We start from the raw sequence: 22,606 nt of genomic DNA, 5'->3' as shown, positions 1-22,606 counted from the left end.
ATGCTTCTCTTTGTCTGTCCCTCAGGCTGCAGGCTCTGCGGGCAGAGGCCCTGCACCTCTCGCTCACTGCTCACCGATCCATAGGGGCTCACCCAATACTTGTGGAACGGGTGAATGAACAAGGGAAGGCAGAGATGGCTTGGCCGGGCCTGGCGCCACAAGGCTCAGTTGGAAGCGCCTTCTGGTGGGGAGAAGACCCCGATATTCCTTGGCACAGGATCACATAAGACCCCCAAACCTCCAGACCACGCCTGCTGACTTGCGGGAGAGGAGTCTCATTGGACAGAGGGGTGCTTATGTGTCCCTGGCGTGGCTTCTCTTTTCTCCCAGGGGAGAAATGGTGCGCAGCTTTCCAGGCTGGATGAACAGAGCAGCCGGCTCTCACCAATTTAGGATTCACGAAGAAAGGAGTGGAGGCAGCTAAATCAGGAGTGAAGCTGGAGGCCAAATCAAACGGAAGTCCTAGCTCCTTCCCACTTCCCCAGGGCACTGAGGGCTTCCCCAGAGGTGTCCTGGGGGGACAGATGCCAGCCAGTCAGGCTGAGGCTGCCTCTGAACCGGAGGGAATGCCCAGTGTTTGCTGCTCCCTGCTTCCATGGGGGTGTTTTCATTCAGCGTTTCCCAAAGGGTGGGACTCCTGTTGCCCCATGTTGGGGAGAAGTCCCAGATGGCCAGAGATATGGGGACAGTAAATAGCCCGAAGCCGCTCCCCTTCTCCAGGCCTCTGGTCTTAGCTCAATGCCAATGCATCCTTCCTGCCTTTTTAATACTGAGAGGAGCCTTTGAAGGTGAAGTCTTCCTGGAAGAGTTTGATCATCTTTTTCTTCTTTGTGCATATTTCCAATTGTCTTCCTTTTATGAGATTCAGAGGCTTCTATTTTAAAATACATTGACTTTATAAAAAGTAAAGAGCAACATGGGCCGTGAAAATATGGCAAACATCTTGAAGATGGTCGGAGAATAACTTAAGTAAGGGACACACTATTTTAGTTGGTTCTGAGGCAGCTGTTCCTTAGGGGTGGGTCATCTCTTCCTCAAATGAAGACACTAAATAAAGTTGGAGGCATTTGTCCCAATTCTGTTCCTTTCCCTTCTCTTTTTACTTTCCTTATCTCGAACCTTTACTGGGACTCTGTGCTGTGCCAAGCAAGACACAGGAGAGGGACATGAACAGGATTCAGCCCTAGCTGCCCTCTGCCTGGGCACACAACAGACACCTCAAGGGACTGCCGCTTTCCACTGCAGTCATGAGGTGGCATATGAGGCGCTCTAAGGAGGTCCTGAGGAGGGGCTTCCAACTTCACCTCTCAGAATCCAGGAGGGCTTTCTGGAGGAAAGGACATGCCCTTTGCCGTCAATTCTCTCACCTCTTCTTCCTTTGTTGTCCTGTTTCCCATGGGCTGCCTCCACTCCAGGAGGCGCCTCCCTCCTCACAAAGTGTTAACATGATTGTTAGTTAACAGCAGGGACTCTGGAAACTGACCGCCTGGGTTTGAGTCCTGCTGCTGACTCCTAGCTACCCCTGCGTGCCTCAGTTTCTTTGTGAAATGTGGCTAATAACAGCACCCACCTCCTAGGTGGATCTGGACTTCACGTGAGTTAACACAGGCAAAGTGCCTGGAACAGCATCTATAACTACTGCCCAGCATCTGTAACTACTGACCCACTGGATACCCTCCAATGGCTGAGCTGGGGGTGCTCTAAGCCAACAGGTGATACCAGGAAGTCATTCCTTTACAGATGGGGAAGTGGGACCTCTGGGAGGGACAGTAGCAGCCCAGCACCCCATACAGAATCCCTGGTCACTTCTGATCCCTCCTTCCACACCTAGCACTGGGAGCAGACTCTGTGGGAAGCCTCTGGTTGCTGAGTTGAATATTTTGTCTGGCCCTTTTTTCTATGCAGCACAGATGAAAAGAATAAGACGGGCAGACTTGGGTTCAAGTCCTAGCACAGCTGTCTATTAACTGTGTCTTCAGGAAGTCACTTGTCTTAGCTAAATCAGATTTCTGACCTGCCGAATGAAGAGACTAATCATACCTACCTGCCTCCTTGGGTATGATGAGGATGGAAAAGGTAATAATGTATGTCAAGTGTTGAGCATCGTGCCTGGCATATGAGAAGTGCATCATACATGTTATCTAGTGTTGTGAAAAGATTTGGTTTAAGCTGCTAATGAGTGAGTCCCTCTAAAGTGGGATTCGGTTCAGGGTGGCCCCTGTTTCTAGAATAAACACAGGCACTGGGACACAATGGATATGTTTACCTCCACAGAAGATGTATGCAAGGTTGGGGTCAGCCTTCACCTGTATAAAAATGAAGATTCCTCCGGAAAAATGTTACTGGTCCCCAGGTATGTGTCCTTCTGCCTGACACCCCTTTCCCACCCTTCATGACGGCTCCGGCTTTCTGCAGGACGAGACAGGGGTGTCTCTGCCAAACACCAAGGTTGCCATATAACACCCTGCAGGCTTCAAAAGCAGGGCTGGAGGGGAGCCAGAGGGAGGTAACACACTTAAATTATGAACTCCACCTGACACATGTTTACCTAATGACGTGTTTAATCGAGTATCAGCTCAATGACAGCAGAGATTTCTGTCTGCTGAAATCCCCAGTGCCTGGACCAGTCGCTGGCACATAGTAGGTGCTCAGTAAATGAGGTGCCAGATGAATGAACCTGGAGTTTCAAGAGTGGCCAGAAGTGGAAACACCAAGAACAGGTAGAGTGTTAATAATAATGACCCCCCCCCCAACTTATGGCATTTCTATGTGCCAGCCACCTTCTAACTGTGTGTGTGTGCGCGTGTGTGTGTGTGTGTGTGTTTCCATGCCATCCTTTAATCCTCAGATCCTATTACTATCATCTCCATTTTGCAGATGAGGAAACTGACAGTGAAGGGAGTAACTGATGGAGCTGGAATTCACACCCAGGCATCTCTGAGACCACTGAACCCACTCCACGATCCCACCCATCTCCTAAGGCCACTAAGAAAAGATGGTGTAAAAACTGATTGCCAGAAGGGAGAGGGATTGGGGGGTGGGGGCTGGGTGAAAAAGGGGAAGGGATTAAGAAGTACGAATTGACAGTTACAGAATAGTCATGGGAATATGAAGTTCAGCATAGGAAACACAGCCAGTAATACTGTGATAACTATGTATGGTGCCAGCTGGGTACTGGAAATATCAAGGAAATACTCTGTAAGGTGTATGATTGTCTAACTACTATGTTGTACACCTGACACTAATACAAAATAATATTAAATGTAAACTGTAATTGAAAGATAAAATTTAAGTTAAAACAAGGCACAGGATTGCAAAATCCCTGAACCATAGACTTAGAGTCAGAGGCCAAGACTTTAAAAGTATAGAGCCATAAAACCTAAGCATACTCAGGTGGCTTCGAGGTCCCGGCCACACTGTCCACAGCAGGAACCCTCGCTCCCGGCTCTCTGATACACTGAACGTTGCACTTCTGTTTGAATGCTTCTGGTAACGGGGATCTCATCATCTCACGAGGCAGCCTTGACTGTCAGTAAGGATCTTAGAACTTTAAGGGGCCTTGGTGACCATATAGTTTGATTCCTTTATTTATAGATGAAAAATTAAGTCTCAGGAAAGGAAACTGACCTATTAAAGGTGATGCAGCTGATTGGAGGCAGGAACCCATGGGAACCAAGACCCATGGCTCCCAGTCCTGTGCTCTTATTTCTGTAGACCTTTATACGGGACTGGGGACATTTCCCTATTGGCCCTGGTTCTACCCTTGGGGCCTCCCAGAGCAGCTATGTCCTCCAAGTCTTCTCTTCTCCAGGCCAAATGTTCTGTCATTCCTATCTCCATTTTTTTTCTGGGGGGGGGGGGGGCTTTGTTCATTCTTATTAAAAAATCAGCATTTATTATTCCTCTGTCTGCAGGGAAATCGCTCAGGCTAAGGGGGAAGACCCAGTCCTACCCTGGGGGAGCCACAGTCTGAGGTGGAGACCCCACCCCGCCCTGGGGTATCCCAGAGTCTAAGGGGGAGACCCAGAGTCTGAGGGGGGTGTCAGCATGTGGAAGACATCTGTGCTGGCCCCCTCCCTGTGGGTCTATCTGGGCCCTAGCTGTTGCCCCTCATCCTAGGCCCCGCCCCCTCCCTCCTTGGACCTTGAGTGACACCTGTTTCTGGGTCCCCTGGGCCAATAAAAGCACTGCCCTGACAGCCAGGAAATTTTACAAGGAGCGGTCAGGCTTCAAGGTGGTGGGAAGCAGCCTCGGCCCCCAGACGTGGGAATGAGAAGGCACCCAGGAATGTGCCAAGAGAACAGCTGCAGCAGGATCAGAGGAAGGGAGGGAGGCCCGGGCAGGGGGGCAAGGCTCGGGTGTCACCCTGGAGAGAAGGGGAGGGAATGAGATGAGCTGGCTGCTGCCGCCTGCCCCCTGCTCCTGGGGGTGTCCCCCTCAAAGGCAGCCAAGGGACCCCCCCCAACTGCAGGAGTGGGGATAGGGAGGGCAGAGGGAGATACACTGGTTCCTGGAGTGGTTAAATATTGCTCTGCTTCTAGAACTTTCTCTATTGCTTTCACATTCCAGACTTTGAGTCCACTTCTTTTTCCTGGATGGAAAGAACCCAGCTTTTGTGTCCACCAGGCCTGAGTTTGGGGCCCAGCTCAGCCCCTACCCTGCTCTGTGCCTCTGAGCATGTCATTGCTCTAAGCCTCAGCTTCCCTCCCTGCAGCCTGGGGCGTGACCATACGGACTCTGACAAGGTGGTCCAAGGTCCCACCCGTCATGCACAAGCCCTGTGACTGGCACAAAGGCTGGCTAACCTCCGACGGAAGTGTCCCCAGTGAGATGGGGTGGCCCCTCTAACTGCCTCCCACTTTCAGGGAGAAGACAGGCCAGGAAGGGTTCCCACTAGAACTATTCATCACGACCTTCCTCCTCCTCCACCCAACCCGAGTCCTTCCCAGCGGGGTCCTAAGACTCTCTCTGCACTCAGAGAGGGCTGTAGTCCTCAGAACGTGAGAGCTCGGCCTGCGGAGGGGAGGCAAGTTCCTCCCCCACTGTCAGCCTTGAACGCAGGCAGGCTCTGCTCTGTCTGTACCCTGCCTCCCCTCCCCCCACTGGTTAGGAGCCACACACTTGAGGGTGTGTGTGTGGAGGGGTGTTCAAGGTCTGGCCACTCTGATGCTTCTAATCCACCAGGAACAGGCCTGCACAGTCTGCTTGCATGCTTCCCATAACGGGAAACTCATTATCCATCTTAGAAAACTAAGCCTGTTCAGAAATTTTCCCCTGAACCACTTCCACCCCTCATCAGAGATTGGAGATTTTTATACTCCCCGAGTCCTCTTTTCCTGGCTGAATACTGCCGTCCCCTCCTTCTTCCCTTCCTCTCTCCTTCCCTTGACCTTTTCTTCTCTTCTTCTCCATGTTTCCTTCAATGCTCCTTTTATCTTTTTTTTTTTTTTTTTTTAATGTCCTCAATTCCTGGAGAAATGAACGCAATCCAGCAGGCCGCACTGCAGCTCCCGGCTTCCCTGGCACTGTCCACCGCTCCATCAGTCACTCAATCAGCATTTGTTGCTTGCTCACTCTGCATCAATTGCTGGTGGCGTTACTTGTCTACACGGTCCTCAGACCCCCCTGCTGCAGAGCTCCCCAGGGGCCCCGTGAACCCTCAGACAGGGCCACCCCACCCCTTCTCAATCCCAGCCCCTGGATTATCCCAGCGCCAACACCCGAGATGCCCCCTCACCTGGACGCGCGCCTCTGTCAGCTTGGTCCTCTGCGCCAACTCCTCGCGCGTGTAGATGTCCGGGTAGTGCGTCCTCTCGAAGGCCTTCTCCAGCTCCTCCAGCTGCTCAGCCGTGAACGTGGTCCGACTTCGGCGCTGCTTGCGCTTCAGAGGCAGGTCGGGTTCCGACTCCACATCTGAGCCCTCGTCCAGCCGGTTCCCTACAGCCAAGCGAGAGGGTGAGATGGAGGGGTGCTCTGTTCCCACCCTCAGGCCCAGCACTGCACTGAGGATCAGATCCCGGAGGGGCACAGGGCACTGTTTATCAGAGGGAAGAGTGGGGAGCAACCTCCATGCCCAGCCCTAGGGGACTGGTGAAGTACTTTATGGTACAATCAATCCTTAAAGAAAAAAAAAAGCCCCTACAGTTGGGCACTGAGGTTATTTCCACTGACACGGAAGGATGTCTTTGACATCAGAGTCAGGGGGTGACTTCATGATATAAACGCATTTGTCAAAATTTCTAGAACTCTATACCCCCCAAAAGAGAGAATTTTATGGTTTATCAACCGTACTTCAATAATGCTGACTTCAAGAAAAGGTCAGGTACAAACCAGTGTACAAAGATCGACCCCACCTTTGGGAAAAGCGAGGAAGACACATTAGGAGACACTACAGTGAAAAGATTAACAAACGTTAACCTCAGGGTGACAGAACTCTTGTTTTCTTCTTTATAGGTTAGTATTTTTTAAACGATGATCACTTAACCAATGACACTATTGCATTTTGGGAAAAGACTGCAAAAATGAAGGAAGAGCAGGAAGAAGGAAGGAAGGGAGCATGTGTAATAGTGTCCTGTCTCCACCCCTGTTCTTCATGTTGGTTACATGCCTAGGTGTGGGCCCCTCCCACTAAGGACAACCTCCCCACCCCCCCAAAACCAAACACAGCCTCGAGGTCACGTGGAGGTGAAAGGAAAGGCATTCCAGGGAGGGGGAAGAGCATGTGCGAAGTCCTGGCATGCCAAAGGCCACGATGGGTCATGTTGTCACGGGGCTGCATCCACAGCTGGGAGCTCATCCAGTTTGGGGCAATGCCCCTCCACCTGAGACCCCTTCCCTCCAACCTGCTGCCTTGACCATTGGATAGTCATGCCTGATTTTTATTGGTCACTGCCAGGCTGTCCCTGATTGTGACAAGGGAACCAAAGGTGAGGGAGCCCACCCTTCATCGCTGCCTGCCTCGTCCCTAAAGGTGGAGGCGGGAGTCGAATCCAAGCCCCGCACCCACCCCCTACCGGCTGCCCAGCACCCCGGCACTGAGAGGAGGCCGCGAGGGGCACAGCTGGTGTCCTGGGCACCTTCCCCAGCACGTCTAGGGCTCTGAGCCAATGACAACTAATCGCAAGGATTCATTTCCTGAAACTCACAGCATAACCTCAGTTTTCTGACAGTGACGAGGAGCCTGGGGGCCTCAGAAGGAGGTAGCAGGGAGCACAGGCAGGAACCAGGTCAGGGAGCGGGCATCAGGCTCCCTCCTCCCATGGGGACCCTTGAGCCCAGACAGGAGCTGAGTGAGGCGGGCATCAGGGTTGTCAGCGGCAAAGCCTATGGGCAGAAACTGCTCAGTCTGGAGGGGGAGACACTGCCTTGTCCTAGGAAAAGCCCCAGTCTGATGAAGTCTCAGTTCTGTCCAGAGCAATGCTCTCCAACAGGCCTTTCTGCGATGACAGGGATGTTCTCGATCTGCATGGTTCCACGTGGTGTATCAGCTACATGTGGCAGGGAGTGCTGGAAACGTGTCTCGTGCCACAGAAGAACTGAATTGCTTATGTTATTTCACTTTAATGCAAGTGTACACAGCCATGTGTGGCTGGTGGCGGCCCCACAGGGCAGCACGAATCTGACACTGCTGTTCTCTTCCTAACGTGGAGAGAACCAGCCACAGCTCGGAGCTTTCCGCATGCTGTAGCCTCTACAGAATTAACAACATTGTTTTCATGGTTCCCATCTGTTTATCGGACATGATACCCATTTTCCATTTCCAAGAGCATCCATTTCCTTGAACTCAGTTTGTGAAGGTGCTTTCGTGTAGAGTAACATATTAAGGAAATACTGGAACAGACCGTCAGCTGTAACCGACACCATGAATGCAGTTAGCAACCGACTGGCTGCAGGATAAACTCAAGGTGCCAGCCTCAGTCAGTGCCCACTCAGGCCCCACGTGCATGCAATGCCCTTGTCCCCCAAATTATGTGCAGCTTTCTAGAATCATCATGGAGTACTGAATCTACTTCCTCCGCGCCTCCCTGTTCCTCCCACCCCTTAGTCAGCACAGATCTGGGCCAAGAGAGATGCCCAGCCCCAAACCCAGACTGGGGAAGGCAAAGCAGGGCACACAGGCCTCTACTGTGTGCCAGAATCCTCTAGGATGTTGGCGGTTGCCATAACAACCCTCTGGATGCTGAATGGAGAGACAAAGGCTCTGTCTCACAAGCCAGAGACTGAGAGAGATTTCAAGAGAACTGGAATGCATCACTTCAGGCCTCTGAAAAAGATCTTACGCTTCCTCAGTGGCCCAGCCTAAGGGAAGAGATCCATCTAGGTCTATGCCAGCCTCACAATAGGCCTGGGCTATTGGCTCTTTTACAAAAAGGGAAAACAAGGCTCAGAGAGATTCAGTAACTTGATGGAGGCCACACAGCCAGTAAGCCCATGCTCACTCCTGGAGAAGGAAGGGGAAGAAGGACAGATTAGAAGGAAGTCTGGGGGCCCTCTGGGGCAGCTCTGGTCTAGCCAAGAGTCCTGATCTGGGAGGCCTGACACCTGGATTCTGGGCTCTGTCTTTCCCTTGCTGTGTGGCCTTTGACAAGTCACTTCCCCTCTCTGGGCCTCTGTTTTCTCAGTTGTAAAAATGAAGATAATGATACATGCCCGTATGCCTCAATGGGTTGCTTTGAAAATGAAATGAAATGAAGACTGGGGGAGTCATTAGGAACCAGTAAAGGGCACGAGGGATGATGATGATGATGATGATGATGACAACGACGGTGGCAGGAAAGGTAGAGGGTGGGGTTCTGGATGAAAGCAGCATGAGCAGGGGGGGCTCATTCACCAAGAACCCTGATGCCACCACACCACCCTCGCTTCAGGTTCCCCAGTGATGCTGCCCCTCCCCCTCCAGGACCCTTCAGTCCCAGACAGAGTTAAATTCATCAGCAGAATTAGGTGGGCTTGGCCACAGAGAAGCCCTGATGGCTGGGGCTGCTCCGTGCGTGGAAAGCCTGGGCAGCTGGCACAGGGGGGCCTGTGGGGAGCACGGACATGGAAGCGCATTCATTACACAGAGGCTGGATGTGGGGTGGGCAGTGGGGGGCAGCCTCCTGGCCAGCTGCGCTCCTGCCCTCCTGCTCTCAAGCAGCCCTGAGAGAGAAAGATGCCGGGAGGCGGGAGAGAGCCCCAGGAGGGCGGGACGCGGTGGGGGAGCCTCTCTCTAGGTCCCTGTATCCTCTCTCTGCTTCGGGGTGTGGCGAGTCTGATACAGAGCAAGGAAGAAAACCAGCCCCACCTTGGGCCCTCCCAATCTTACGGGAGCAGAACAGCCTCCATCTTACGAAGCTCCCAATCTGATGGAGGACGTACCACTGCCTGTTCCGGGAAGTCCCCAGGCTGAGGAAGGACACACAGCCTCCCGGTGAATCAGGGCCAGGGCAGGTATAAAACTCATGACTTGAGAGAGCCCCAGAATGAAGGCCTGGAGGAGTGACAGAAGTCCTTTGGTTTGTCACAGCTTAAGGGTGGGCGGGAATGAGGTCTCCTCAGGGCAGAGTCCAGTCCAGGCCTGGGTCCTGGAAGTGGACAGCATACTGCTGGGGGCAGCTCTCACAGCCTCCGCCCTAGCCACTGCCCCAGGCTCTGCCCCAGGCTCTGCCCCAGCCTCTGCCCCAGCCACTGCCCCAGCCTCTGACCCAGCCTCTGCCCCAGCCTCTGCCCCAGCCACTGCCCCAGCCTCTGACCCAGCCTCTGCCCCAGCCTCTGCCCCAGCCACTGCCCCAGCCTCTGACCCAGCCTCTGCCCCTCCTCTGAAGCCCAGCAGCTTTCACAGCCACTGACTCAGGAAGCCTTGATCCGCCAGCCGGCCCCGCCTCGTGGCCCTGCCGACTCACCCTGCCACTCTACACAGCTCCCTGTCCAGCTCTCAGCTTCCCTAAGTGACCGAGCCAGGCTATCATCTCACACCTCCCAGATTTTGAAGGGGCTCTTCCTCAGCTTGGAACGCCTCCCCCTGTCACGAGGAGCACTCCTGCCAGCCAGCAGACCGCAGGTCAGGGGTGCCTCCCCCAGCAAGACTTCTGGGCCCATCCAGGGTGGGCTCAGTGCCTGTACTCGGGGCTCTCGAAGCTCATCAGGGGACACCAAATTTGCCTGTTTATGGGTCTCTGGGTCCCACTGCTGCAGGAGATTCTTGGGTGTACAGGGACTGTGCCCAGCACACAGCAGGTGCTCAGTAAGGGCTTATTCGGTGAATAGAGCTTAGTGGCATGATTACAAATTCCTTTGAATCCTGACACACTGCAACAGTCATCACCTTGAACTTGTGCGTGCACTGCACAGTTTATAACCCCTCCCACTGTCCTAAGATAGTTCCTCCCAGTAACCCTGGACATCCACACCAGCAGGAATAGCCCCATTCACAGATGTTCAGTGAGCCTGGGAAGAAAACCCAGGACTTCAGGACTCCCAGCCCAATGAGAGTCAACTTTGCTACAGTGAATTCAAGGGGGATGGAGAATTCCATTTCTGATCATGAAAACCAAGGTGGCCTGTTCTCCATCCCCACCCCTCAAACCTTCCCCTCCTTTCCCTTTGCCAAAGGAGAAGGCTGGCAATGAGATCGTCACAATTTCTGGACCCGTGGGAGGGAGGTGACCCATCTCCAAACCCTTGTCAGAAATTCTATATCAGGGGAGATACCGTGTCACTCCCGAGTCGGACTGCACAGCCATTCTCGGCGGTGCAGACAGACTCTTAAGAAGCTACACCATCGTCTCTCGAGACGGACGGCTGCCGACGACGACGATCAGGGGCAAGCCAGCAATGGCTTTGAGATGTGGGGTCCTTCTGTCAGAACCCACCACCCTGTGCAGAGACACTCTCCCACCCCGGTTCCTGCGCTCCTGTCCGCACCACCTCCCAGCCCAGCCTTTATTACAGTTTAACATAGGCCGGCTAGGAGCTGCCGCGGAGAAACGAATCACATAATAGTTGATATGCGTTTTAATCAAGTAATTCGGGCAGAGCTGGGAGCTGGCGAGTGTGGGCCGGGCGTCCCTGAATACCAAACAGGCCTGGGCGCAGGTCTCAGAAAATGGAAAAGTCATTTACAGCTCAGCTGGGGGCCCAGAGAGCCAGGACCAGGGCGGGCGCCCTCCCAGCCCCTCCGCTGGAACTGCTCAGCTGTAACCAGCGCATGGCGCACACGTCTAGGCAATGTCTGCAGGCGCCAGCCGCACACAAGGGCTGGGCAACGGGAGATCAGACGGAGAGGTGGGGCTCAGACCCCAACTCAAACTTCCCTGGAAGCAACTCCTCCTGTCTGCCTCTTCCACCTGGACTTCTCCTGGGTGCCCATCACACTACCACCATCCAGACCTGGCACTCCTCCTTGATATCCCTTTCCTCTCCCTTCACACCTCACATGCAACCAGCCCAGAACCAAAGCCAGGAGACTGAGAATCCCTGTTAGCCTCTACCCAACCCTCTCCCTCTCTCCCTGGATGCCAGCAACCCCAGCAACTGCAGGCCTTTGCATGGGCTGCGTCCTCCTCTCCACCTGGAGCACCCTCCCCAAGCCTCTCTTGGCCTGCCACTTTCAGCAGACCAGGCCAGGCCGAGCGAGGCATTTAAAAAAACCACAGGCTCTGGACGCACTTTGCCTGGGTTCTGTGGATTCCACGTGTGTAAGACATGGATATTGGGGCCCCCTGCCCACCTTCCTTGCTTTGCATTTTCCCACAGCACATATCACAATCACAGTAAATGCTAAAGACTCTATGCTATTGTTCGTCCCCAGCTCCCTGCGCCCCACTGTCCTGGCCATCACTAGAGCACCAGGGCAGGTGTTCCTGTCTTTCTTGGTCACTGCTGCAACGCCAGTGCTGGGCACAAAGTGGGTACTCACAGATCTGTTGAGTGAATGAACGAGTAGATGAGCGAGTATATTAAAACGCATGAAACAGTGCCAGGCACAAGTGAGTGCTCAGCAAAGAGGTGTGTCGTTTGAGGCAGCGCCAACCCCTGGTGGCCCTCCCAGTGAATGAGTGATGTCCAACCTGTCCCGTCTGCAGTGGCCTGGCCCAGCTCCTGCAGACTCCTGCCCATGGCTTCTTTTATGAAAATCCATCTCCTGTTTCGTCTTCCACTCTTTCTACCACCTTCTATTTTTCCTGGCATTACTGTCTTTTCCAAAGGATGTGGCCTTCTCAGGATGTGCCCAATGTAGGACAATTTCAGTTTTGTCATTTTTGCCCCCAGCGATGTCTCGGGCTTTGTTTGCCCTAAGGCCCACTTGTCCGTGAGGCTCTCCTCCAACACCGTTCCTCAAATGAACCCGTTTCTCCCTATCAGCCTTCTTCACTGTCCAGCTTTCGCATCTGTACTCAGTAATTACGTACCTAGGAATGCTGGGGTGGGGACGATCTTAGCCTTGGTCTCTAAGGACATGCCTTTGCTCTTGGTGATCTTTCCTAGCTCTTCCATTGCTGCCCTTCCGAGTCTCAGCCTCCTCTTGATCTCCTGGCTCTCCCATTAATCCTCCTCCTTTCTGACTCAGCTTGGGATCACGCCTGCCCGCACCCTCTCCCCCCAGGAAGCCTTCCCCGACAGCATTGGTCTCTGCCTGGGTCTGGGGTGCTCGCCTTGCTGGGACTCAGCTGAGAATCAGAGGTACTGACAAGGTGGGACTCCAAATTGGCCCTGTCTAGCTTCCAACCCTGTGCTGTTTCTCAGTCTCTGAGAGGAGTCAACTGTCCCGATTTCACTCTCCCAACTCCAGGCGGGGAGGGAAGCAAGGGGGTTTCTTTAGAAAGCCAGGGTGGAACTCTCACTTTGCTTACAACCTAAATTTGACCAATATTCCTTCTCCGGGAAGTCCGCATCTAACCCATCAGACGTCACCCTTCCCCCCTTTATTTTACTCTGATGGTGGCTTCTGCATCAACAGCATAATATGGTTCTCAGGCACTAGAGAGGGCCTCTTCCTGCATTCCCACTAGGGCGGGCAGATCTGGGGCGAAGGAAGGAGTACTGCTTGAAACAGCGCCTTCTCATGGTGGATCCAGAGCTCTTTCTGCACTGAACTATACACCAAGCACAAGTCACGAGTGGGGGAGAAGAGAGGGTCTGTAGGGGGCTGGGACCGTCTGAGCAAAGGGACTCACAGAAGACGTACTGGGTGCAGAGTTCAAAACCAAGGTTCACCTGCCCTGAAGGCAAGAGGGTGAAGGTGAAGCCGTTGTGAGGACCCTTCCAACTCCATCTCCTTGACCTGCTGGCACCCTGGCAGCAAATGAGAGTTTTGAAAGGGGACAGCCGCTGTGGCTTGGGGAGGGGAGAAGGCGGGCATTTTAAGCAGGTGCCTTAGAGGCAAGAGAAAGCCCCACTGCAAGAGCTCAGCTCACTGTCCTCTTTTACACTCTTCCTGTGACTTTATGACAACCTTGAAAACAATGCTTTCCTTCACTTCCTCAGTGGGCTGTTGGCAGATGGCAGAGCTCTCTGCATCAGCTCCTGAAAGGGGCCTTGGGATTGGGGTCCGAGGCAGCCCCAGGTAGACACTGGGGGGAAGTGGGAAGAGACATGTGAATTCTGGATCTGCCCCCGCTCCCCCACAAGAGCTATAGATGCTGGGTGTGCTTTTCACCTCCCCAGCCTCATTCTCTTTATTTCTAAAACGGGGACAGTGATGAGAGTCAAGAGGGAGAAAAGGAAAAGCGGAACACTGGGTCTGGAGGCGGAGCTCCGAGAGCTGTGGGTGCCGGGCACCCGGACTGACTCCCTGATGCACCCACTCTCTCCTCTCATTCAGACGGGAGCCTGGTAAATGGGCAGCTGGCTGGCAACCCAGGCGCAGTCCCTGACCCGCTATGTGGCCTTGAGCATGTCACTTATGATCTTGGAATCTCCATTTCCCATCTACCCATTGGGACTGAGAAATGCCACCGCCTACTTCTCGGAGTGTTAGGGTGGCTGCATGGACAGGAACCTCAAGAAACGCCAAGTGGTGCCCTTGATGCAATTATCACAGCCTACTTGCCGTGCTCACTCGGTCACGTCACCCTCTGGGCTGCAGCGGCCTCATACAGTGAGGGAAACAATAGTGCCCTCTGCATAGAGTCCTCACGCGTGAAAATTAAGTGATTTATTGCGAGACAAGGACTTACAGCAGTGCCAGTTACACAGTGATTGCTCCATATACAGTATGTTAGTTACTATTATTATCATTATTGCTTTTGCTATTACTGGTGCCTGCATATGATGTGAACTTCATTTACTCTTGTATCCCCCCAGAAGCAAGCACACTTGCCTGGCACAAAACACAAAGGAAAGGAACAAATGCATGAATGAATGAAACCTTTTGTCACCCCTCCCTTCTCTACTATGGTGGGAACTCTGCACAACCCCAGCCACGCCCACAGACCCCCATCCAATGCCATCCCCAAGGAAAGCCATCCCAGGTGTAAACAGTGCCCGCAGAGAGCGGAGGGTGCCGGGGTCTCAGGTAAGCGCTGCAGCTGGCATACAAATGCTGGCAGGTGCTCAGGGCCCAGAGAGGGACCCAGGCCCTCAGGAAGCTGGGCCTGGGAGGCCTGGGATGAGGCCTCAGAGTCAGTGAAGGGGAAAGAGCAGCAGCTGGGGCCCCGTGGCCAGATGAAGCTGCCCGGCGTGGCAAGAAAAAGGCAGCTCGGCCACCCGTCAGCGCCCCACAAAGCCACTGTGAAAGGACCATATGCCTGAGAAGTCAAGCCTGCTCGGACCCTCCTCCTCCCCACCCCGACTCTCCCTCCTCCGTGCTGGAGCTCTGAGAGGCAGGGGGGCTGCAGCCCGTTGGAAAGTTGTCAGAGGAGGCGGGATGGCAAGTGGCCTCGCGACCCCTGGCCTCCGCCTCCCTCCGTCCTTTGAACCCCCTGGCTCTGGTTCAGCCCTGAAAAAGGGCTTATACCTGGGGCTCAGTGTACCCCGAAGTCTGGGCTCCGTGATCACACCAAGTCTCCTACAGCAGGACTGGGCATGAAGGCCCCAGGAGAATGAACAAAAATAGCTGCTGTGTGCCTCTCCTGTAGCAAGTCATGATTTCCCACTATAACCCTAAGAGGTAAGTATTGTCATCAGTATTATTATCAGCCGCTGTTTATAGAAAGGAAGCTGAGCTCAAAGGAGTTAACTAACTCAATGTCAGTGTGACAGCGAAACGCAGCTGACCCCAGAGACCCCCTTCTTACCTATCAAGGTGACACTTGGGAGCCTGGTCTCCAAGGTCTTCCTTGCACTGGCCCAAATGTGCCTGTCCCTGCAGGTCACTTCTAGGCCTGTCTACCTGCTGTGGCCTAGGAAGATGCCCCTCACATTATTTCCGACTGTCTCACTTACCCCACTCTTCAAACCTGGACTCAGGGTGCACTGAGCCCCTGAAGCTCTCCGGGACTGTCACTGTAGAGAGCACTCCTTGAATCCCTGTGGCATGTGCCACCTGTGCCATCCTCTGGGCCTTTGGCATCGACTGACTCCTGCTACAGATTGACCATTAACTTTCAGTGTGGATGTTCTTTTACCCAAACACACCTTATCATCCAGTTTGTAAAAGGTTCATTTGAACTTGAGGAGTGTGGGAACTTGGTTTTCCCCCATCGGACTAGGGACACTCTGGCGTAGAGATGGTGCCATCACAATAAGACTGGGAGATTCTTGAAGATGGAAACCCTATTCCTTCTGTTATAACTGGGTGTTACCCCACGACAGGGTGACGGGGAGCAGCTCTGTGGTTATCATTCTAGAAGGTTCTAAGTAACAGTCTCAAACAGGAACTGCAAGCCCCCAGTTAATCAAAGAAACCGTTGCCCTTGTCATCACAGGCACAAAAACTGACTCAAGCATCCCCAAAATTGTAGTCTCAGAATTGTTACTGATTTCTTTCCGTTGGCGGTCACTTCTACCCACCCAATTCCCACCCATCCCCACCCCCACCCACCCTTTAAAAAGAAAACTCTGAAATCTAACTGTATGTTGCAGGTCAAGGTGCACAGAGAAGCATGTGCCCAATAGGTATTTACTAGGAACCTGCTGCCCCCGTCCCCCACAGACGCTGATGACAACCACGGCAAGTAAATTTCACCATCGTAGAAGCGAGCAGGTATCTCAGATCCTGCTGCCCCGTTCAAAGAGAACCCCTCTCTTAAAGGTGGGCAGAGCTGCGGGCTGACCATAGAGTGCAGATGGGAAAGTCAAGCAGGGGCCCTGGAAAAGCAAGCTGGGCCGTCCCGCCACAAGGATGAGCGGCTTTAAAGGAGGCCACTCCTTAGAAACAAAAAGCGTTACCTGGACGCACACCAAACAGTCTTCCCCTCTGCAGACCAACACCAACGCCATCGGCTGAGTGACCTGCCCACCCACTGCTACCTCCAGTCAGCCAGTCCAGATTAATAGGCAAATGGTCACCCCCGAGGTGCCCTCGCAGACCAGCTACAGATACCCAGCACCACAGCCGAATGACAGGACCACTGCCCTCGGCTGGTGTGGCTCAGTTGGTTGGGTGTCATCCCACAGAGCAAAAAGTCACCGGTTTGATTCCTGGTCAGGGAACGTGCCTGGGTTGCAGGCTCACCCCCCAGGGGGTGTGTGTGCAAGATGCAACTGATAGATGTTTCTCACATCCATGTTTCTCTCCCTTTCTTTCTCTCTCCCTCCCCCTCTCTCTAGAATCAACAAGATTTAAAACTCTTTAAAAAATTACAGGACTATTACCTTGCCCAGAGGAGGGTTCTCAGGGAGCCTGGGGGCTGCTTGGAAAGACAAGGGGACTCCAAGTTGGAACCTTGAAGCTTGTCTCTGACTTTGCCTTCCACTTGCTGTGTGACCTTTGGCAAGTCTAAACCCCTCTCTGGGCCCCATTTTCCTCATCCCTAAAAACAAAAGGTCCTCCTGGATCTGCAAGAACAGCCCTGAGGAGGAGGTCTGGGTTGTAGCTGATTCATTCATTACTTCACACCGCGGAGCCCAGACCAGTTCCTGGCACACAGCAGGGTTTTCGGTCGTCGTCGGCAGCCGTCCGTCTCGAGACGATGGTGTAGCTTCTTAAGAGTCTATCTGCACCGCCGAGAATGGCTGTGCAGTCCGACTCGGGAGTGACACGGTATCTGTCTCCTCCCGTGTTGAATCGACATCTTGCGATGTCGCTGGAGTGTCCTCTCCAGTGAAGCTGAAGCTACAGAGCCTGGGCAGGGTGATATGGAGGGTCTGCTGTTGCCCATGCAGCAGACCCCCCCTCTCTTCGCAGCTGAAGGGTCCAAGGGAAAGACGGAGTCAATACAGCTTGGCTTCAGGTGCGCCGCAGGAGTTGCCGGTGTTGACTACAACGTCAAACCGCCTTAGGGACTCCGGCTCCGGATTTTCTGTCGGGGTTTACTCCCTTAGTCTTTCCCCTGAAGAGGTATGCCGCAAGGCAGCGGAGGTTTTTTGGAGTCAGAGTTTTCCTTCTCTGATGTGCCCTGACTGGAAGATCGAACCAGCGACACTTAGCTCGCAGGCCGACGCTCAATCCACTGAGCCAAACCAGCCAGGGTTTTTGGTAAAGGCTGGAGAAAAGAATGATTGATTGATATGGGTAGTGAACAGCTCCAGAGGGCAGTGGGGTTCTAAGTTGGAGGTGCAGTGTGGGCACCCTGACATCGTCTGATTCCTGGGGGGACACCAGAAAGGTGGATTTTATTGCCCTTACACTCTCCCCGGGCCCAAGGCTGCCTCCCAGTCCTCTCTTAGGGGGAGGGGAGAGGGAGGCTTCACCCTCCCCCCTCCGCCCCTCCCCTCTGCCAGTCACAGCCCCTTGTATCTCAGGCTGTTCACTGGGCAGCCAGAGGCCTTTCATGGTGCATTCTCCAGCTGCCCCCTCCCCCACCCCTCCCCAGCAGCCCCACCCTGTCGTGCCCCCATCAATCTACTGCAGCCCAGCCTCTCCAGCTGGCCTGGCTGGGCCGTTCCCAGGCAGAGCAGGTCCACAGTGGAAGGTGGTGGAAAAATGTGGACAAATTTCTGATTTGCAACACTCTGGGAAAGAGTTTATTGCCATTGTTTGAGGACGAATGTATAAATAAAGCAAGGCGAAGATTGCAGGGGTAGGCTGATGAAAGGCAGAAAACGAGAAATTTTATGGCCCTAAGGAGCGTACTCTAATGGTGATTTTTGAGGCACTGGACCATGGTAGTTACTTAGCCAAATGATCGTTGCGAAGCTGGGCGAGGCGGCTTATTTCTTAATTACTGTTACGTATTATGTCAGGCGGACGCGCAGCCCTGGAAGACTTGGGTCCTGAAGCAGACACCGGCTGGAGCCAGGTCCCAGTGTTGGGATGCTGGTGGGTCAATGGGAAGGCCATCACATGCATCCATCAAGGGTAGGGGTCCCCCTTGATCTGCTGCCCTCTCCCCTTGCCCAGGCTCCTGCCCCCAGAGAAACCGCCAAGAGGAGAAGAAGCCAAAGAGACTCAAACTTAGGGCCACACCTTCAAGACATTAATCCATCCACCACTCAACACAGAGCGTTGAACACATGTAAGTACTGAACCAGCTGTGGCTGACAGAGCAAAGAACCAAATCGACACGATGTCCTACTTCAAAAGATACTTGCAAAAAGCAGTTAGGGGCTCATTTGGGGCTCCCTCGCTGTAAGTCTCTGTGCAAAATAACTCAGAAGGCAGAACAGAGATGGAAGGAAGCAGCTGTGTATTCAGAAGGGGGTCTGGGGACAAGTGGGGCAGCTCTGACATGGCCATGTCACCTGGGCCAGAGGTGCTTGGCCTCTGTGAGCCTCTGTTTCCTCATGTGTAAAAAAGGGGCAGGACTTGATAGTCTGTGGGTCTAACATCTTCTGGCTTGGTGCTCCCATGATTCTGCCATTCTCTTGCTCTCTGAGTTGGTGAGGTTGATTTTTTCAAAGCCGCTTGGCACCTGCCCTACTGAACACCTTCATCCGCTTCTGCCGCATAACGCAGTAACGGAAGGAAGAAACAGGGACAGACAGTTTGTGTGCCTGGAATTCAGCAGGAGTTGTGTCCCCTCACGGTACCCTCACAATCATCTCAGGGCCGGTGCTCTTTGGGGAACCCTCGAAAGGTGTGGAAACCTGCTCAGATGCTAAGAGGCTGAGCCCCCTTCAAACCCAGGTGGGTCCAGGCCAAAGCCAATGAATGCATTTTAAGTAAATCGAGGGGCCTCTCAGCATCTTCAGGGCGTCAGAATCCCCTGGAGGGCTTGTCGCACACACACGGCTGGGCCTCTGTGGGAGCTGCGGATTCACAAGGTGGAGTCTACGAACTTGATTTCCAACAAGTCCCCTGGTGATGCTGCTTGCTGCTCGTGGGGCCACAGTTTGAGAACCGGTGTGCTATAGACCTCTGAGAAAAACAGCAACAGCTAAAAAATAAAACACTGTTCTATGGAAAGAGAAAACCAGGCAACTTCTAACTGATTATCACAATGGACATCGAAGGGCTGAAAGAGTGCCAGGCTCTCAGCCCCACGGGGCTCCAAGATCTTTTCACACTGGATGGGTGGGGTGGGGGGACAGAAACTCAGCCCAAGGTATGTGCAGCCAAGAGGCAAGCTTGTCTTCTCTGTGGTCCCTGCTCCTGCAAATGACATGGTAGCTGGGTCATCAGATTCTTGACAGACCATGGCCACGGTTGCCTGGAGCCCTGACCAAGACCCAACCTGCCTCCTGACGCGTCCCAGCCTCTGAACCCACCTATTTTCACCCCTTCTCTCCACCTGACTCTTACCTACGTCGCTTTTCTTCCCCCCACCATCCTTCCCTTCGACTTCAGCAATCAGATGTGTCCCTGTATTCCCAAGGGGAAAGAGCTGTCACTCAGCAGAGTGACCTCTAAAAGGCTGACGTCGGGGACCACACCTGACACCTGCCTCCTCCATGACCTGTCTTCCAGCCTCCCAGCTTGAATAATTGGGAAGGACAATCTTTCCTCTCCAGGAGGACAAGGATTTTTATCTGTTTTGTTCATTACTTTATTCCCAAGGCCCAGAAGAGGACTTGGCCCACGGGAAGAGCTCAACACACGTTTATTAAATGAACAAATGAATGAACGAGTGCACATTTAGGAATGAATGCATTGCCCCTCCTGCATGCCCAGGTCCATGCAATAACTTGTAGTGTCCCAACAGACGCCTATGATGGTTTGCTTTTCAAACCAATGTGATTATTGGGAAGTGTGCTAGGATCATCCTGCACGATCACCTCATTAGACATGTATTTATGCAACACCAGACACCTGGCCCCACGCCAAAAGCCCCAGCTCACCAGCTGAACAGTTCCAAGAGGTCCGGAGGACCGGCGCTCTGTAAATCCATACAGAGGTACTCCACTGAATTCCCCGGTCTGCATGCAGATGTTCAGTCCACTCCAGGGTGGACCAAATGCAAATGCAGGGTCTTAGTGATGGCTGCACAGCAGCCTCCACTGCCCGTGGAGTCCCTCGGCCCCCCTAGACTGAGAGCATCTCACTGCAAAGACATCTTTGGAAACGGGTTGCGGGAGGGAGCCAGTTTTTAAAGGAGTTAAAATTCAATTTGATCCTGCTGCTTACGCCTTTTCTAGTTTGATGTGTTTTCGATAAAAAAATTTTTTTTTGATCAATAAAAATAAAATCTGTTACTCACACCCTGGAACAATTATTGTTCTGGGTTCAGTTTACTGAATCTTGATAGAATAAATAATGTTATTTTCCCCAAATGTGGCCAGCCAGAGGTTCGTTACATTAAACTAGCCGGGAGGGCGTGGAATCTGAAAACATGCTGGTTCTCAGGGGACAAATCGTGTTTCTACATATCTGAGGGTGGGCAAAACAGCCTCCTTTAAGGAGCTGAGGGTTAGAGGTTGGGCTTCCCAGTTCTGAAGAACAGGTGGTCCTCTCAGGATATGAAACAGTGATGCTGAGCACTTGTCATGTGCTTACCTGGGGCCAGGTGCTGTGCTTGGCAAGCATAATTGGTCCTCACAAAGCTCAGGTCCCGCAGGCTGGCGTTATTGACATGAAACCAGACTCACAATGGCTTACCCGAGGTCACACACAGCTCTATGTGGCTGTGCCAGGACTGGAACCCAGTTCCACCAGGAATCTGAAACCATATACAGACTCTGCTTGCCATTCTCTGAGTGAGTACAGGGAAAGGCCTGGGAAATTGCCAAAGGTCCACCTACCAGTACCTCTTGTTCTAGACCCCTTTGCTTCCTTCCCTTCTCTCCCTCCAATGCCATCCTGTGCTCGATCCAAACAGCACTGACGGGGGCTCCTGAAAACATCAGGGCTCTGTGGCCTGCACTGCATCTGGTGGGAGGGGCTGCAGCATTCACAATATGGACAGATACCATGGGAAGGTACCAGATCCTGTATTTTGTGAGACAGGTGTGGAAGGACACACGTTACCATCAGTCGTGGTCCTGTTGGGTGTGCACGTGTGTGCATGTGTGCTTACAATTCCGGGGACTTTCTGTAGTTCTGAACAAAATAATTGATATTTTCATAAAAGAATCTTAAATACCCTGCAAGGGGTTGCAGGGAGGAGAATGGGTGGCTTGGTGGCCTCAGAGGCTGAGCTAGACGTGTGACACTAGGAAGCTAGGGGTGGGCAGATTCAGAGGGCAGGTGGGGAAAGAGATGGGGGGGGGTGGCAGCTCTGAAGCTGGAGGGGTGGCCGGGGTGCCTGGAGACGCAGACTGCATTGGCGCTGGACATGTGGGAGTTGCTAACCGCAGTGGATAGGAAAGACCAGAAATCAACACACATCAGCACCCAGGGCGTGTCAAGCTCTGCCCATGTATTCCTTCACCTCATCCCAACAGCTACACCAACGAGTTCTACTGTTCCCGTTTTTACATGAAGAAACAAGGCTCAGGTTAAGCCCCCAAACTCAAAGACATCAGGCAGAGCCAAGATCCAGGATTCGAATCCACATCAGCTAAGGCTTCCGTGATGCTGGGAGGGAAAATGCTCCCCCTCAGCCCAACTTGACCCTCCCAGCCTTCCTCCCACGCAGCCCCTGGGGCCCCCCAGCCCCGACCTCCAGCTTTCGTGCCCTCGCAGGCTTGGCCACCTGCCCTCTAATTAGATTCCCCTGGAAATAAGAGAGCATTGTATGGTTCTGCTAAAGGCAAACTGATTTTACAATTTCTTTTCTTTCCTGCTCTTTAATAACTCACAATGTCTCAGGGAGGTTTTGCTTATGGCCTGCGCACTGGAAAATTACGCTGTCTCTCATGTGTTCATTTTTCTCTTGGGGAAAATTGAAAACTGGATTTCTCCTCCATCATGGGCCCCCTCTCTTGGCCTGTCTTGTGCCCAGAATATTCTAGCCGTTCCCAAATTGCCTCCTTGGCCCTTTTCTACCTCAAAAGCAGGCCCCCACCCCACTTTCCTGCCCCACAGCTTGGAAAGGCTGGCAGCCAGGACTGATCTGGGGAACAGTGCGGAGTCTTGCAAAAGTTTGGCGAGTGGGCAGGCAGGCGGGAGGGTGGCACGCGGTGGGGGTGCGGAGCGGTTTCCCCCACTCTGAGATGCATTTGCCTCCAGAGAACTGGACTGGCTCCAGCACTTTCGAGGCGGGAGTTG

At 53.3% G+C, this 22,606-nt stretch overlaps 1 protein-coding gene across 3 annotated transcripts in view; it reads right to left on the bottom strand.

Annotated features, from left to right (window-relative positions):
* PAX7 (paired box 7) overlaps window positions 1–22,606 on the bottom strand; it is a 95,206-nt gene that overhangs the window by 36,197 nt on the left and 36,403 nt on the right. For all 3 annotated transcript variants that reach the window (XM_090271466.1, XM_090271468.1, XM_090271467.1), the window contains one exon: window positions 5,738–5,937. In XM_090271466.1, the coding sequence (XP_090127592.1) occupies window positions 5,738–5,937 (200 nt within the window). The remainder of the gene's footprint in view (window positions 1–5,737; window positions 5,938–22,606) is intronic.

This window comes from Furipterus horrens, unplaced genomic scaffold, assembly GCF_987537825.1.
Source record: "Furipterus horrens unplaced genomic scaffold, mFurHor1.1.pri manual_scaffold_3, whole genome shotgun sequence".
NCBI classification, from domain to species: Eukaryota; Metazoa; Chordata; class Mammalia; order Chiroptera; family Furipteridae; genus Furipterus; species Furipterus horrens.
The sequence above is the reverse complement of the archived record's forward strand: the minus strand, read 5'-3'. Positions and strand labels throughout refer to the sequence as shown.